Source organism: Erinaceus europaeus, chromosome X (genome assembly GCF_950295315.1).
Source record: "Erinaceus europaeus chromosome X, mEriEur2.1, whole genome shotgun sequence".
In the NCBI taxonomy this organism is placed as follows: Eukaryota; Metazoa; Chordata; class Mammalia; order Eulipotyphla; family Erinaceidae; genus Erinaceus; species Erinaceus europaeus.
In genome coordinates this window covers 55,412,684-55,431,051 of record NC_080185.1, presented here as the reverse complement: position 1 = coordinate 55,431,051, position 18,368 = coordinate 55,412,684, and the positions used below count along the sequence as shown (strand labels likewise).

General features: G+C 41.3%; 1 protein-coding gene across 9 annotated transcripts in view; it reads left to right on the top strand.

The window, feature by feature from the left end:
* Nucleotides 1-18,368, top strand: part of LOC103120163 (NACHT, LRR and PYD domains-containing protein 12-like) — a 62,150-nt gene that overhangs the window by 6,964 nt on the left and 36,818 nt on the right. For all 9 annotated transcript variants that reach the window (XM_060183170.1, XM_060183171.1, XM_060183172.1 and 6 more), the window contains one exon: nt 15,443-15,513. In XM_060183170.1, coding sequence (XP_060039153.1) covers nt 15,444-15,513 — 70 coding nt within the window. In that variant the 5' untranslated portion in view covers nt 15,443. The remainder of the gene's footprint in view (nt 1-15,442; nt 15,514-18,368) is intronic.

Here is an 18,368-nt window from a genome sequence, read left to right as displayed (position 1 = left end):
AACCTGGGTCTTTGCACACAGTAATGTGAGCACTTAACCAGGTGCACCACCATCTGCTTCCCCCTTTTAAATATCTTTATTGGGGGCTGAGTGATTTACAGTTGACAGTAAAATACAGCAGTTTGTACATGTGTAACATTTCTCAGTTTTCCACATAACAATTCAACCCTCACTAGGGCCTCCTCTGCCATCATGTTCCAGGACCTGGAACCCCCCCCCAAACACACACACACACACACACACACACACACACACACACACACACACACACACACACAGTCTTTTACTTTGGTGTAGTACACTCCAAGTTCTGCTTTGTGTTTTTCCTTCTATTATTTTTTTCAACTTCTATTTGTGAGATCATCCCATATTTATTCTTCTCTTTCTGGCTTATCTCACTTAAAATTCCTTCAAGTTCCATCCAAAGTGAGGTTAAAAAAAAAAAAGGTGAATTCGGGGAGTTGGGCTGTAGTACAGCGGGCTAAGCGCAGGTGGCGCAAAGCACAAGGACCGGCATAAGGATCCCGGTTCGAACCCCGGCTCCCCACCTGCAGGGGAGTCGCTTCACAGGCGGTGAAGCAGGTCTGCAGGTGTCTGTCTTTCTCTCCTCCTCTCTGTCTTCCCCTCCCTCTCTCCATTTCTCTCTGTCCTATCCAACAACGACAACAACAATAACTACAACAATAAAACAGCAAGGGCAACAAAAGGGAATAAATAAATAAAATAAATATAAAAAAATATTAAAAACACCTTTAAAAAAAAAAAAGGTGAATTCATAATTTTTAATAGCTGAGCATTCTGTTGTGTATATATACCACAACTTTCTCAACTAGTCTGTTGTTAGACACCTGGATTTGTTGCAGGTTTTGGCTATTATAAATTGTGCAGCTATAAGGTGCAAAGGATAGCACATTAGACTTCTAGTGACAAATTGCGCTGCTATGAACATAAGTATATGCAGAACTTTTTAGATGGGTGTGTTTGCTTCATAGGATATATCCCCAGGAGAGAAAGTACAGGCAGGGTTATAGGGTTGGTCCATTTCCAGCCAACTGAGAGTTCTCCAGAGTGATCTCTAAAGGGGTTGGACCAATTTACACTTCTACCAGCAGTGCAAAAGAGTTCCTTTACCTCCACAATCTCTGAAGTTTCTTGTTATTGTCTTTCCTGTTGTATGACATTCTCGCTGGGGTGTCGTATCTCATTGTCTTTATTTACATTTCTTTGGCAATCAGTGACTTGGAGTCTTTATTTATTTAAATATATTTATAAAATTGAAATGTTGACAAGACCATAGGATAAGAGATATACAATGCCATGCAATTACCACCACCAGAAGTTCGTATCCAATCCCCTCCCTTGAAAGCTTTCCTATTCATTATCCCCCTGGGAGCATGGACCCAGGATCACTATGAGGTGCAGAAGGTAGAAGGTGTGGTTTCTGTAGTTGCTTCCCCACTGAACATGGGCATTAGCAGGTTGATCCATACTCCCAGCCTGTCTCTCTCTTTCCCTAGTGGGGCAGGGTTCTGGGGCGATGGGGCTCCAGGACACAATGGTGCAGTCATCTGCCCAGGGAAGTTGACTTGGAGTAGTGTTTTTTTCATATGCCTTTTGGTATATAGGTTATCTTCTTTGATGAATTTTCTGTTCTTATCCTCTCCATTTTTGGATGGGGTCATTTTTTTTTGTCGTTGTTGCTGAAACTCTGCAGCACTGATCCAGCACTTGTGAAATTTCCCTCCCTGCATATAGGGACTGGGGCTTGAAACCTGTATCCTCGAATGTGCTAATGTATACACTACCTGGTATACCATTGACCACTTCCATCAATACTTAAAAAAATGAAAAAGAGGGGAAAGATAACTCACCAGAGAGGGTGAAGATCTTACCTAACGCGTGGCCTGTGTTTGAGCCCTTATACCAAATGGGAGGAGCTATGGCACCAGGGGAAGCTCAGGTTCTGTGGTATGTCTACTTGAATGAAAAAAGAACCTCAGAACAGTGAACTAAAAGGCCTACATACCAAAATAATTAGTCATATAGATAGTATCAGCATCCAAATGGATATGATGAGTAGCCTTTTTCACATACAAGCTTATTTCTGGGAAAGGCTAGCTTGCGATAAGCAAGTAAGAGTCACAGGAATGATTGAAAGAATTGACATGGTTGAGATTTTCCAGGAAGAGAAACTATTCACTCTCCAGCCCATTGTTGGAAATCGGGTACTGACTGGAGTGATTTGTAACTGGAACGTTATTTTTATTTTTGGAGGATGTGATATTGCATAAAGTTGGGTAAAGAATTTAGGATACTGAGGACAAAAAATCCATCTCATAGGAATGAGATTTAATTTATTTTTATTTAATTTAATAGAACAAAGAGGAATTGAGAGGGGAAGTGGAACTAGAGAAGGAAACAGAGACACACCTGCTTCACTGCTTCACACCACTTGGGATCTGGTACACTTACTGTGTGTACTCAGCTGGGTGCACCACCACCGATGAAGCATTCTCCCCACTGGTGGGGAGTTGGGGCTTAAACCTGGGTCCTTGTGCATGGTAATGCATGCACTTAATTGGGTGTGCCACTGTCTGGCCCCCAATAAACACTATCTTGGTTCTTCTGACATTTATCATTTATGTTTCACTTCTTCTTGTGATAAAGTACTTTAGGTGTATCATGTTATTTTATCTCCACAAGTTAGTGAAGTAGTTATTATTATCAGCCATACTTTAGAGATGATTTACTTTGCCCTAGAGAGTTTATAAATAGGACTGTTTTTTGCCACCAGGCTTATCACTGGGATTCAGTGCCTGCACAAAGAATCCAGTGTTTCTGGTGTCAAGTTTTCCTCCCAGCTTCTTTTATTTGATAACACAGAAATTGAGAGGGTAGATGTGGTAGATGGAGCGGGAGAGAGAAGCAGACGTGCTTCACCACTCATGCTTTCTCCCTACAGGTGGGGACTTGGGACTTGAAAGCCTGGTAACATGTACACTAGACCATGTGTGCCGTCTCCTGGCCCTAAACCTTAGAACAGTGTTTCTCTTTCCTGGCTGTATATTAGACTTGCCTGGGGGAGAAGCCAGGTGGTGGCATACACATTATCAGGTGCAAGTTCAACACCCCAGTCCCCACTTGTACGGGGAAATGTCATGAAACTATGAAGTAGTGGTGCAGGTGTCTCTTTCCCTCTACCTCCTCATCCCCTCCCAGTTTCTCTCTGTCCTGTCAAATAAAGAATCGTTGAGGAACCTTAAAAACCAATTCCAAGCTTCGTCATTAAAGACTGATTATTATATAAACTAATGATTGGATTTTTAGAAGTTTTTTTTTTTGCCTCCAGGATTATTGCTGGGGCTCATTGCTTGCACCATGAATCCACTGCTCCTGGAGGCCTTCCCCCCTTTTTTTTGCCCTTGTTGGTTTGTCATTGTGGTTATTATTATTCTTGTCATTGATGTCATCGTTGTTGGATAGGACAGAGAGTAATGGAGAGAGGAAGGGAAGACAGAAGGGGAGAGAAAGACACCTGCAGACCTGCTTCACCACTTGTGAAGCGACTCCCCTGCAGGTGGAGGGCTGGGGACTCAAACCGGGATCCTTACGCCGGTCCTTGTGCTTCGTGCAGTGTGTGCTTAACCCGCTGCACTACCGTCTGACTCCCTTTTAGAAGCTTAATTCAGATTTAATAAATGTGTGCCCTATGATGTGTTTCTAGGCACTTGCATTCTAGTAAGATATATCACTCAGCCATTGTCATGATTGGTACCACCAGCCACAACATCTGAATAGCTTGAAAAATTAAGAATTTATAAACATTTATTCTCAACTATTTAAACTAAAATATGCAGTCATATTATACATAGGACTTTATTTTTCATTTATATTTAATATCTATATTTACATGTTATTTTTATTGGTGAATTAATAGTGATTTAGAAGATTACAAACTATTAGGGGTAAGTTCAGGTAGTGGCACACCTAGTTGAGCGCACACATTACTGTGTGCAAGGACACTGTTCCATACCCCTCGGACCCTACCTGCAGAGGGGAAGGATTGGTGAAGTAGTGCTGCAGATATCTCTCTCTTTCACCTCCCCTGTCCCCTCTCAATTTCTCCCTGTCCTAACAAAAAAGCGTGGGGCTAAGTGGTGGCACACCTGACTGAGCACACATACTGCAATACATAAGGACCTGTGTTCAAGCCCTTGGCCCCTACCTGCAGGGGGAAAGCTTTGCAAGTGGTGAAACAGTGCTGCAGATGTCTTTCTCACTCTCCATGATTTCTCTCTGTCTGTGACCCAAATAAATAAAGTCTTTAAAAATATATTAGGGATATAGTTCCATACCACTCTTACCACTAGAATTCTGTGTCCTCACCTGCCAAGGCTAACCACCATATTCACACAAAGTCTTAGAGACACATTGGCAAAATGTTTTTTGCAAGTTCTTCTGTTTCAGTTCTCTATGTTACATATGAGTGAAATCATCTGGTAGTTGTTTTTCACTTCCTTACTTAATTCACTAAGCATAATCACTTCTAGTTCCATCCATTTTTTTTTTCCTTGAAGGGCACAATATTATTTCTTTTAACTGTCAAGTACACCATTCAGTATATGTCCCATACCATCTTTATCCTGTTATCTGTTGTAGGGCATTTAGGTTGCTTCCACATTTTATTTATTTATTTATTTAAGAAAGGAGACATTAACAAAACCGTAGCATAGGAGGGGTACAACTCCACACAGTTCCCACCACGGGGTCTCCATATCCCCTCCCCTCCCCTGATAGCTTTCCCATTCTCTATCCCTCTGGTAGTATGGACCCAGGGTCTTTGTGGGTTGCAGAGGGTGGAAGGTCTGGCTTCCGTAATTGCTTCCCCGCTGAACATGGGCGTTGACTGGTAGATCCATATGTTGACTCTCTCAAAAGCCTAGACCAGGGAGAACAGGTGCTTCCACATTTTGGCTGTTGTTAAACACTTACTCTTTTTCTAACCCCTTTATGCTGAAGTTCATTTTTTTTTTTTGCTATTTTTTATTAGCGATTTAATTACGATCAACAAGATTGTAGGATTAGAAGGTTGCAATCCCATACAATTCCCACCACCAGAGTTCTCAGTCCCATCCCCTCTACTGGAAGCTTCCCTATTCTTTATCCCTCTGGGAATATGGGCCAAAATTCTTTATGGGGTGTAGAAGGTGAAAGGTCTGACTTCTGTAAGACCTGCCAGTGTCCATGTTCAGCGGAGAATCACTTAAGCAGGAGCAGTTAAGCATTTATTCTTTTTAAAAATATTTTATTTATTCCCTTTTGTTGCCCTTGCTTTATTGTTGTAGTTATTATTGTTGTCATTGTTGTTGGATAGGACAGAGAGAAATGGAGAGAGGAAGGGAAGACGGGGGTGGGGAGAGAAAGATAGACATCTGCAGACCTGCTTCACTGCTTGTGAAGCAACTCTGCTGCAGGTGGGGAGCTGGGGCTGGAACCAGGATCCTTAAGCCAGTCCTTGCACTTTGCGCCAAGTGCACTTAACCTGCCGCACTACTGCGCGACTCCCGTTAAGCACTTATTCTTACAGATCTGTTGGCCAGCTGGTTTGATAAGGCATGGCTCTGCTAGTCCTCTTCTCTTCTAGCTCTGATTCAGGCTAGAATGACTGTTTTCATTGCTGGAATACTGGACGAGTGAACTAGTTGTGTCTTGTCTCCTGGTTTTTCCCAGGATTGTGGCACAATCACTGGGGGAAATGTGTTCCAACATGCATACACATTTTTTTTTTTTTTTGCCTTCAGGGTTATCGCTGGGGCTCACTCAGTGCCTGCACTATGAATTCAGTGTTCCTGGAGGCTATTTTTTTCCCTTTTGTTGCCCCTGTTGTTTATCTTTGTTGTTATTACTGTTATTGCTGTCGTTTCTGCTGCTGGACAGGACAGAGAGAAATCTAGAGAGGAGGGGGAGAGACCTACTTCACTGTTTGTGAAGAGACCCCACTGCATGTGGGGAGTTGGGGGCTCGAACCAGGATCCTTACACGGGTCCTTGCGCTTTGTGCCACGTGCGCTTAACCCGCTGAGCTACCGCCCATCCCCCATGCATACATATTTTAAGACTGTGTTTGAGTCATATCTGTGTAGATTCCCTCCATTAGTCAAAGCTGGTATCAAAGCTGACGTTAAAGACAACAGATTGAAATTTAAGAACTACACTTCATTTTTGCATGGATCTGCGTATTTCATGACAAAGACTGATACTTGGAGCCAATAATTCAGTTTAGGTGAGAAAGCACGGCAAATGACCAGGAAACATAGCATAAAATAGGTTATCAAGTTTATTAGATGTGATAAGTAGTATTACCAGAAAGAGAAAATAACTGAAGGATAGATAATAAAGGTGATTCTGCTCTGCAACTAGGACTGAGAACCATTGAATTTTTGTGTCACAGATACAATTTCCTATCCTTGTGATAGATGTCCATACATCACATCCACTACTAACTTGTCCACTTTCTCCACCACAGGACACTGGGTCCCCACCCATCATTTAAGTCTCCCACCTTTAGAATCTGTGGATTTGCTGCCTTAACCCACAATTAATTAAGATTTCACCCTGTAGTTTATCTTTCTTTATTTCTTGAGTCCTACTGTGAATGAAGTTCACCCAGTATTTTGTCCTTCTGGCTTTACTTCACTTACTATGATTACTTCAGGTATAAGAGAAGATTTCATCATTTAACAGCTGAGTTAGGAGTACATTCTGTGTATATACCACAGATTTTTTTCACCTTTAATTTGATCCTTTTTGTTCAAAATGTCATGATAATCAGTTTTAGTGATTTAATACTGATTTATAAAATTGTAAGATAATAGAAATAAAATTCCATACAGTTCCCACCAGCAGAGTTTGTGTTCCATCTCTTCTATTAGAAACTGCAGTAGTTCTCCCAAGGCTGATTCTGTATCTATCTATCTACCTATCCCCCAATTTTTCAATGGTCCTGCCTTCACTTCCTTTCTAGTTCATTCCTATACCTGTTACTATTTCTAATTCTTTCCTTTTTCCCTATTCTCTCTCAGATAAGCTAAAAAAAGTACCTGGCTTCCTCTGGATTTTTTTTTCTTTCAGATTTGTTTTTCAGATGAAAGTAGGAACCTTAGGGTGGAAGGAAGCTAGGAAGTCTATTTTAGGACTGTTCCTAAGAACCTATGTCTTAATAATTAAAAAAATTCCCTTTTGTTGCCATTATTGTTTCTCATTGTTGTTATTGCTGTTGTTGTTGTTGGATAGGACAGAGAGAAATTGAGAGGGGGGAAGACAGAGGAGAGGAGTAATACAGACACCTACAGTCCTGCTTAACTGCCTGTGAAGCGAAACTCCTACAGGTGGGGAGCCGGGAGCTGGAACCAGGATCCTGACGCCTGTCAGTGCACTTTTTGCGATATGCACTTAACCTGGTGTACCATCGCCCATCTCCCATCTTAATAATCTTTACTTGAACTTGATACCTCCCATGGGGATGGGCTAGAAATATTGACTGGGAAGATTATGTCAGAGTTGAGAGTAGAACTAGAAGACAGGGTGGTCCGGGAGGTGGCGCAGTGATAAAGCTTTGGACTCTCAAGCATGAGGTCCTGAGTTCGATCCCCGGCAGCACATGTGCCAGAGTGATGTCTGGTTCTCTCTCTCTCCTCGTATCTTTCTCATTAATAAATAAATAAAATCTTAAAAAAAAAAAAGAACTAGAAGACAGGATTAGGACAGAGAGTTGCTCACAAACTTGAAGAAAATCTATAAATTCAATAAACTGTTCACTACAATGATCTAACCTGGGCTTCATGTATATTCATATTTAGCACTGGAGCTTGTACAAGCTCTCAGTCCCTGTCAGGCTGAGCTCACATCGCCGCTGGGAACATTCTAGCCTGCTCTCATTTTAGGACCAGTTTTCCTCAAGTGGCAGAGTAGGATGACCCGCCTCCCTTGGGAGAGTGGGGCAGTCCCTATCATTGTTAGTTCATAGCGAGGGTACAGTCCTGATGAAGCCCTCAAAAGGGCTTATGATGACTTTCCCAAAGGATGTGACCAGTGATGATAGAGAGGGGGATCTATTAGAGGTTCTAGGCCTATATTATCTATGGAGAAATGCAGTGATTCCCTATCTAGAACCCTGGATGATAGGATGGCCTGATGGTGGCCAAAAAGGCCATTATCCAGCTTTCATAGTCACTTCTTTATTTGACAAGCTTAGTTAGATTTGCTCTTTTTTTCCCCCATAAAAAAGCTCCCAGTTTTTAAAGCATCAAGTGTCATTTGTTGTATCCATACTGGTATTAGGTTTATGGAATCTGGTTTCAAGTTAGGGAAGAAACAGGTAGGATTTTAATGGGGTCTTAGCCTCAACTTTTTCTTCATTTACATGTTTGATGATTCTAATAAAGGTTTCCATAGTGACAATAATTGTCCTTTACTTGATATATAGTTTTTGCCAGTATTTCTCTTGGTCAGTTGTATAGTGTTTCTTTTAAAGCTTATCAAGGGTAACACATGTGCTCAGTACCCTAGACCCTATCCTGTATCTACTATCTATAACTTTGTGAGAAAACATGCCATCTGAAATGGAACTAGGTAGTCCCATGTGTTAGGAAAGATCTTGTCAAATTAAAGGAGTTGGGAGGGAGGTTGACTTCTCAGGCTTGGCATCTCTGGAGACATTTTGCAGTAGCAAGTCATTAGCAGCATAATGTGGCGTGGCGGCTCTGGTAGTGTTGATTTAGTTGAGGTTAATAGAAGCAGTATTAACAGGATAAGGGATCAGAGAGAAGAGACATCAAGGAATATAGGCAAAGTCCCAGAGGTTCCAGGACTAGAGAAATAAGAATCTTTAAAGAGAATGGGGAAGGTTTCTTGTAGTCTTACAAAAAGAGTTTAAAATAGCAGTAGTTAATTGTTTCTAAAACCAAGTTAGTTGGGAGCTTGTTTTTCTTTGAAAATCCGATGGTTAAAATTTACTATAGTATACTTGACCTCACTATGCTTTATGACATTTAAGGGTATCTTTGATACTGACAGAACCCAATGATTTTGATCTACCTGGCCTAAAATTTTGGTGACTTAGTTATATAGGTATAGATAGACATCTATATCTTTATCTCTATCTCTATCTATCTATCTATCTATCTATCTGTCTGTCTGTCTATCTGTGATTAAACAATTTAAGCCCAGTGTCAGAATTTGATCATATTACAAACCTGAAACTTTAAATACTTAAGCTAAAGAAAATACATATACTCAAACCTAAGATCTAGGCAGTTTGAAAACTTGAAGTATTAAATCTATTTTTCCTGACATACTGAGTTAATAGTGGTTTATAAGATAATAGTATAATTTTCTCATCATTCCTACCACAAAGGTCTGTGCCACAGATTTTTTTTAAAAAAATTTAATTTTATTTATTTTATTTTTTTGAGAGAGATGCAGAGAGAGACACACAGAGAGAAACACCAGAGCACACACAGAGAAACACCAGAGCACTGCTCAGCTCTGGTTTATGGTGGTTCAGGGGATGAACCTGGGATTTAAGAGCCTCAAGTATGAGAGTCTGTTTGCATAACCATTATGCTGTTTCCCCCGCCCCCCCCTTTTTTTTTTTTTTACAGATTTTTTAAAATATAGGGTGAAACACAGAGGAAAGATACCTGTGGCACTGCACCACTGTTCCTGAAGTTTACCTCCTGCACGTAGGGGAGAGGAGATGACACTTTGCTTAATTACTCATTTGACATTAAACATTTGGGTTGTTCACAAATTTGGGTTATTAGAAATAGTGCTTCCCTGAACACAGGTGTTCCTAGATCTCTTGAATAAATGGTATTTGTTCTCTGCATTGTTACCTAGGAGAGAAATTGTTAGATCATATAGTAGGTCCATTTTTATTATTTTCAGGAATTTCCAGGCTGGATTTCAGAAGGGCTGAACCAATTTACACCCCCCCCCCTTTTTAGATTCCTACTGCTTAGTGCCAATTAGGCCACATACTTTTTAGGATAGTTGCACAGATACAGGTACTATAAGCCTCCAAAATTCATCATTTCTTATTCCATTAAGCTACCTTTAAGCTGGGAAACTTTATGATGTTTATTTATTTTTGCCTACAGGGTTATTGCTGGGGCTCTGTCGTCTGCACTACTAATCCACTACTCCAGGAGGCTTTTTAAAAAAATGATTTTTACTTATTTATTTCGCCTTTTGTTGCCCTTGTCTTATTTATTTATTATTTTTTATATTTGTTTATTTTCCCTTTTTGTTGCCCTTGGTGTTTTTCATTGTTGTTGTAGTTATTACTGCTGTTGTTTATGTCGTCATTGTTAGGACAGAGAGAAATGGAGAGAGGAGGGGAAGACAGAGAGGGGGAGAGAAAGATAGACACCTGGAGACCTGCTTCACCACCTGTGAAGCGACTCCCCTGCAGATGGGGAGCCGGAGGCTCGAACTGGGATCCTTACACCAGTCCTTGCGCTTTTTGCCACGTGCGCGGCTGCGGTATCGCCCAACTCCAGCTTTATTTTTTTTTGCCTCCAGGGTTATCACTGGGACTTGGTGCCTGCAGTATGAATCCAGGGATCCTGGAGGCTATTTTTTCCCCTTTTGTTGCCCGTGTTTATCGTTGTTGTTATTGCTGTCGTTGTTGTTGGACAGGGCAGAGAGAAATGGAGAGAAGAGGGGAAGACAAGAGGGGGAAAGAAAGATAGACACCTGCAGACCTGCTTTACTGCTTGTGAAACGACCCCCCCTGTAGGTGGGGAGCCCAGAGCTTGAACTGGGATCCTTGAGCTGGTCCTTGCGCTTCACACCACGTCCGCTTAACCCGTTGTGCCCCTGCCCCCGAGGCTATTTTTCCCCTTTTGTTGTCCTTGTTTATTGTCAATGTTATTATTAGTGTCATTGCTGTCGTTGTTGGATAAGATAGGGGGTGGTGGTGGCACACCTCGTTGAGTGCACATGTTGCAGTGCACAAGGACCTGGGTTCGAGCCCCTGGTCCCCACCTGCAGATGGAAAGCTTTGCAAGTGGTGAAGCAGGGCTGCAGGTGTCTCTCTGTCTCTCTCCCTCTCTATCTGCCCTACCCTCTCGATTTCTGACTGTCTCTATCCAATAAATAAAGATAATAAAAAAATTTTTTTTAAAAGATAGAGAGAGGGGAGAGAACGACACAGGGGGAGAGAAAAATAGACACCTGCAGACCTGCTTCACTGTTTGTGAAGCAACCACTCTGGGGGTGGGGAGCCTGAGGCTTGAACCGGGATTCATACGCTGGTCCTTGCCCTTTGTGCCAAGTGCAATTAACGCGCTGCACTACCGCCCTGTCCCAATGTTTATTTTTTTTATTGAGTTATAATTGGCATATATCATTATGCTGGCTTCAGATATATGGCAGGATGAGTCAATATTGTATATATTGCAAAATGATTACTATAGTCTAACACCTGCCACCATATAGATACTTTTTTTCTTGTGAGAACTTTATTTTTTAATTTTTTATGTTTTATCATTTATTTTTCCCTTTTGTTGCCCTTGTTTTTTATTGTTGTAGTTATTATTGTTGTCGCTATTGATGTCATTGTTAGATAGGACAGAGAGAAATGGAGAGAAGAGGGGAAGTCAGAGCGGGAGAGAAAGAAGACACCTGCAGACCTGCTTCACTGCTTGTGAAGCAACTTCCCTGCATGTGGGATCTTTTCGCGCGGGTCCTTGCTCTTCGCACCATGTGCGCTTAATCCGTTTCGCTACCGCCCAACTCCTGTGAGAATTGTTTTATACAGTGCCAGAGAATGAATTAGGGATCTTTCACATGTGAGATACTGCTGAGTGTCCTCCCTAGCCAATTTTTTAATTCTATTCATTAAGAATGGGGTAGAGAGGAGGAAAGATAAAGACACCAAAGCACCACAACACCGTTGAAGGTGTTCCTTTAGTACTATCCACGGTGTCCCATGTGGTGCAGGGGATCAGACCCAGGGCCTAATAAATGGTAGGAAATACACTCTACCAACTGAGCTATCTATGAAGATTTTTCTTTACAATAACACTGCACAGCTCTGGTTTATTGTGTTGCTGGGGATTGAACCTGGGACCACTGGTGTCTTAGGCATGAATGGCTTTTTGTATAACCATTATTCTGTCTCCCAAGCCTGTGATGAGAATTTTTAAGGTCTACTTTTTAAATTTTATTTTGTCTCCAAGGTTATCGCTGGGGTTCAGTGCCTGCAGTATGAATCCACTGCTCCTAAAGGCTATTTTCCCTTTTGTTGCACTCGTTTATCGTTGTTGTATTATTATTGTTGCTGTTGTTGTTGGGTAGGACAGAGGGTGAGAGAGGAGGGGAAGACAGGGAGAGAGAAAGACACCTGCAGACCTGCTTCACCATTAGTGAAGCGACTCCCCTGCAGGTGGGGAGCCAGTGGCTTGAACCAGGTGTTTGTGTAGGTCCTGTGGATAGTACTATGTGCACTTGACCAGGTACGCCACCATCTGGACCGCTACCTACTGCCTGGCCCCCTACTTTTTTTTTTTTTTGCCTCCAGGGTTATCACTGGGGCTGGGTGCCTGCACTACGAATCCACTGCTCCTGGATTGCCCCCCCTTTTGTTGCCCTATTCCCCCCTTTTTCCCCCTTTTTGTTGCCCTATTGTTGTGGCTATTATTATTGTTGTTATTGATGTTGTTGGACAGGACAGAGAGAAGTTGAGAGAGGAGGGAAAGACGGGGTGGGGGGGGAGAAAGACATCTGCAGACCTGCTTCACCCCTTGTGAAGCGACCCCCCTGCAGATGGGGAGCCGTGGGCTCGAACCGGGATCTTTATGCTGGTCCTTGCGCCATGTTCGCTTAACCCACTGAGCTACTGCCTGACCCTGGGCCCCCAACTTTTTTACTCTTGTAGCAAATATATATGTTTTATAGAGTTTTTATTTGCTTGTTTTTGCGGCCATGCTTGTCACTGAGACTCCGTATCTGCAGTGCAAATCCACTGCTTCTGGTGGTCATTTTCTTTCTTCTTTTTGATAAGAGATATTGGAGGGGGGAGGGGCAGACGGTAGCACAGCCGGTTAAACCGCAAATGGTGCAAAGAGCAAGGACTGGCTCAAGGATCCCTGTTCGAGCCCCCTGGCTCCCCACCTGCAGGGGGGCTTCATAAGTGGTGAAGCAGGTCTGGAGGTGTCTAATCTTTCTCTCCCCCCTCTGTCTTCTCTCTCGATTGATTTCTCTCTGTGCTATATAACAACAGTGACAGCAATAACGATACACAAGGGCAACAAAAGGGAAAAATAGCCTCCAGGAGCAGTGGATTCGCAGTGCAGGCACCAAGTCCCAGTGATAACCCTGAAGGCAAAAACAAACACAAATAAATAAATAAATAAATAGAAAAAAAGAAATTGAGAGGGAAGAGGGAAATAGGGAGAGAAAGAGCAACGCATGTAGCATGGCTTCACTGCTTGTGTAGTTTCCTCTCTGCAGGTGACCAGGGACTTGACCCTGGGTCATTACACACTATAATAGGTGCACCACCACGCGACTTCTGCATTAGAGTATTGTTAACTACGGTCACCATGCTGTACATTACATCCCTCTGGGTTATTTTCTACTTGGAAGTGTGTACCTTTTGATGCCCTTCACCCATGTTTTCTATTCTTCTGGCAACCATTTTTTTTTCCTTTTTGCAATTCTGGTTTATTTGTAGATTTAATTCATAGGTGAGATGATAAAATATTTGTCTGTCTAATTTCACTTAGCATCATGCCCTCAAAGCCATAGTAATGCTGTTATAAATGGGAGAATGTCCTTCTTTTATGGCTAATATCACAAACATAAACACACATGCATACATATTTTGGTTCCATATTGACTATTGTGAATCATCTTTCAGTGAATATAGTGATGTACTTGTCTTTTTGAATTAGTGTTTTGTTTTATTTGGTTAAATATTCAGAAGTGGAATTGCGGGGCTCATAGGTAGGTAGTTCTGTTTTTACAGGAGCATCACTACTATTTCCTTAGTGGTTGTGCAATTTACATTCCCAAAAACAGTGCACCAAAGTTCCCCTTTTGCCACGTGCTTACCTACCATTTTCAAAAATAAGAAAACAAGTTCAGGAAAGAAAAGAATCTTTTCCCAAGGTCCACCAGTAGTCCCAGAAATGAAACGAGGGTGTATGTCACCTGACTCTTTGGATTGTATCTCTCTTATACCACAGTATTCCAATGTGTGATCTTAGAATTCTCCCTTCACTAGTGGTGCCAAAAGATATTGCTGGGGAAGAACAGCTATTCTAATTTACTTTGATCCTGATATGCTCACTAAATCTCATAAATCTTAGCCTTCTTTTAGTAACCCAGTTTGACATTCCCCACATTTGTGCTCTTCGTATGTATGAATGCATGTGTATTTGTTTTTGCTGGGTCTTCTTGCCAGCAATATTTTAGCTTTTTAAAAAAATATTTATTTATCCATGAGAAGGATAGGAGGAGAGAGAGAAAGAACCAGATTATCACTCTGGTACATGTGCTGCTGGGGAATGAACTCAGGACCTCATGCTCAAGAGTCCCAACAGTCTGTCCACTGCGCCACCTCCTGGACCACTCACTATTCTACTGTTCTTGTTTTTACTTTTACTTTTCTTTTCTTTTCTTTCTTCTTCTTTTTTTTTGCCTCCAGGGTTATCACTGGGGCTCAGTGCCTGCACTATGAATCCACTGCTCCTGTAGGCTATTATTTCCCCTTTTTGTTGCCCTTGTTGGTTATCATTGTTATTGCTGTCATTGTTAGATAGGACAGAGAGAAATCGAGAGAGGAGGGGGTAGACAAGGGGAGAAAAAGATAAGACACCTGCAGACCTGCTTCACCACTTGTGAAGCAACCCACCCCCCGCAGGTGGGGAGTCGGGGTCTTGAACCGGGATCCTTGCTCAGGTCCTTGCGCTTTGTGCCATGTGCACTTAACTCAGTTGGCCCGAGGTTTTACTTTTTTTGGAAAGTGAGAGACAGACATGGAGAAGAGAGTCACAACAACACTGTTAATTACTTGTGAAACTTCCTTACTGCATGCTGCTCCTGTGTGGCGGCCAGTGGGTCATACCTGGATCCTTGTGCATACTAAACTGCAATTTACCTGATGAGCAAATTTTCTAGTCTCATCTTCAAATATTGATATACATCTTTCCTCTTTTAGCTTTCTTTTTTTTTTTCCACTTTGAATTAGAGACTGTCCGTTTTCGATTCATCTTTATAGATTCCCCTCACTGGTCCCCTTATTTATCTATTTGCTGAGTCTTCTCTCTTCCCCAGCTCTGTAATGCTTTAAATGAGGAACTTTTCTTGAACTACTTAAGAAAAAAAAACTTCTGCTTGGGCATACAGTCATAATTTCTCTTTTGATTTGCCAGGATGAAGAGTCAGAAGAAACGAAAAGACATGGAGCCAGCTTGTACCTGGAGTTTATTGTCTGAAAAGAAAGGTTAGTAACTGAATGAGTTAAAAGAGATACAGTCTATAATCTAGGTAGTGGTGCTTCTTTTTTTCCTCTACTTTTCTAAGACTATGGGTTTTTTCTAAAGCTTAAAAAATTTTTTGTACTGATCACAATTTGGTTGACCAGCGCAGAATTCACACAATGACTAAATTTCTGTAAATTTCATGTTTTTAATATGGAAGTCCTCCCCCCTTTTTTTATCATCACCCACGGCTTCGCCACTTGGGGATATTTTCAAGGAGAGGCAGATAAGGAGGCAGGGAGAGAGAAAGTGAGAGATAGAGAGAAGGAGATAGATAGATAGATAGATAGATAGATGATAGATAGAGACCATAGCACCGAAGTTTCTTTCATGCACATGACAAAGCAGCACAGTAACCAAGTTGACTGTTTTGTACTTGTGCTATTATTAACCCTAACTCTGTCTCCCATAGTTGCTTCACATTCTCTGGATTCATTTACATGGAAGGAACTTACAGATAGATGTCTTCCATCTTTCACGTTTTACTGTTTGTTTGTATGTCTTTTCTGTCATTTAATAGTGTCTTCTATGTGCCTACTTATAGCCACTCATTTCTCATATTCATTGGGGTTAACAATTACTCATGTTTGGCAGTATTTTTGAGTCTTCAAACTGTCATAGTAAAGATGACATCTGTATAATATAGGATATGTTTATAAATACTTGGAGGACTGCTGATGGCAGCGTTTTAATACCATATGTTTGTAGATAACTTGTTGAAAAATGATCAGTTTTTTTACTGGAATGATCTAGACTGAGGTCAGCAAGTTACATCTAGAGGGCCAAATTCAGCCCTTTCCTTGTTTCTGTAAATAAAAGTTTTACTAGAATAGTAGACCTAACTATTCTTTTAACATATTCCTTGTGGCTCTTGATTTTTTTTTCTCTTTTGGGTGGAGACTGGCTGGGGATCAGAAGGCCCACCCACTTTAAAAAATGATCTTAATTATTGGATAGAGACAGCCAGAGATTGATAGATAGAGAAGGGGAAGATAGAGAGACAGAGAGACACCTGCAGTCCTGCTTCACCACTCGTGAAACTTTCACCCTGCAGGTGGGGACCAGGTGAGCGAACCCAGGTCCTTGTGCACTGTAATGTGTGCGCTTAACTAGGTACGCCACCACCTGGCCCCACCTTGTGGCTCTTTTTGAGCTAAAATTGCAGAGTTCACTGATTGCATCAGAGACAACAAAAACTAAATATTTATGAAAGTTTTCAGAAAAACCTTGCCAGCACTTATGCATAGTACAGAAAAATTATATAGTACATTACAGCACAGAGCATGGTTTCAGATAAATCTGAATTGTAATTAAATCTTTACCACTTAATAGTTTCTGAACCTTGCTCAATTTGCAGAGTGTAGTGCAAAAGAAAAAAAAAAGTAGTATGCCTCATTACAAATTCAGGAGGCCAGGTGGTGGCGCACTGGTTAACTGCACATGCTACCAAGTGCAAGAACCCCAGTTGGAGCCCTCACTTTCTACCTGCAGGGGGTCCACTTCATGAATAGTGAAGCAGATCTGCAGGCTTCTTTCTCTCCCTCTTTCTAGCTCCCCTTTGTCTCAGTTTTTCTCTTTCTCAGCTAATAAAAATTAGAAAGAAGAAAAGGGGCAGTAATGACCACTGGAAGTGGTGGGTATGTAACACCAGCACTGAGCCCCAGCAATCAAAAGGGGAGGCAGGTAGTGGCACACTTAGTTGAACACACACATTATAGTACATAAGGATCTGGGTTCAAGCTTCATAAAGGATAAAGCAATATTTCAGGTGGCTGTTTCTCTTCCTCTCTTATCTATCCCTTCCCTCTTAACTTGTCTGTCTACATACAAAGTAAATAAGTTCATGATAGTAACAACACATTATTACACTATGCAGGGTTCCTTCTGAGCACAAGATTTGAGTACAGATTGCACATCCCTGAATTAAGTACCCAGGCTATAAGTTTCAATTTCCATAATAGGGGTAATACAGGGTTCACGAAATCATTAAACTAGAACAGTATCTAAAAGGCTTGGGATAGTATATAGCACATATTAGGCCATAATAATAATAATTGACTTGATTTAATTTAAAAGTATCACATATTCAGTAAATATTTTTTAGCATCTACTATGTGCTAGGCACCATGCCAAGTACTTAGGATAGTGTGGTAAAAGAAGATTATCGTTCAGTGGGATATACAATGAAAAAAGACAAAGCAATTATAAATTGTGATCAGTGCTTTGAAGGGAAAAATTAGGATGCTGGGGGGAAGGGAGAAGGTTGCCTTTAAATTGGATAGTGAAACAAGTCCACTTATAAGAAGTAATGTTTAAGCAGGGATCTGGAAGATGAAAAGGAGCTTTCCTTAGAAAGAATTCTCAGTTAGTTAGTGGAATTATCCTTACTTAGGAAAGAACATGACGATTGGTGAGAAAATGTAAGCCAGTGTGACTTTAGTGTAAGGATTGAGAAGGATAGTGATGTAAAATGGGGCAGGGGAGAGGAGGTCAGTAGGGTCCAGGTTGCTGCATATTTTGTTGAATGAGGTGTAAGGATTGGGGATTTTACATCAAGTATAATGGAAAACAACAGAAAGGGTTTTGTGTAATTGATAATTTTAATAAAGTTACTAATATTTTAGAAGATCCCCTGGGCTCTGTGGAAAGCAGCCATAGATGGGCAAGAGTAGATGAGTAGGAGATTCTTTCAGTTATCCATGAATGTATTTTAGACACACAGAATTGTAATTACTATTTTAACACCTTTTTATCTGTATTACGGTAGAGACAGAGAAATAGAATGGGGAAAGAGAGAGAATGAGAGACACCTGAAGCC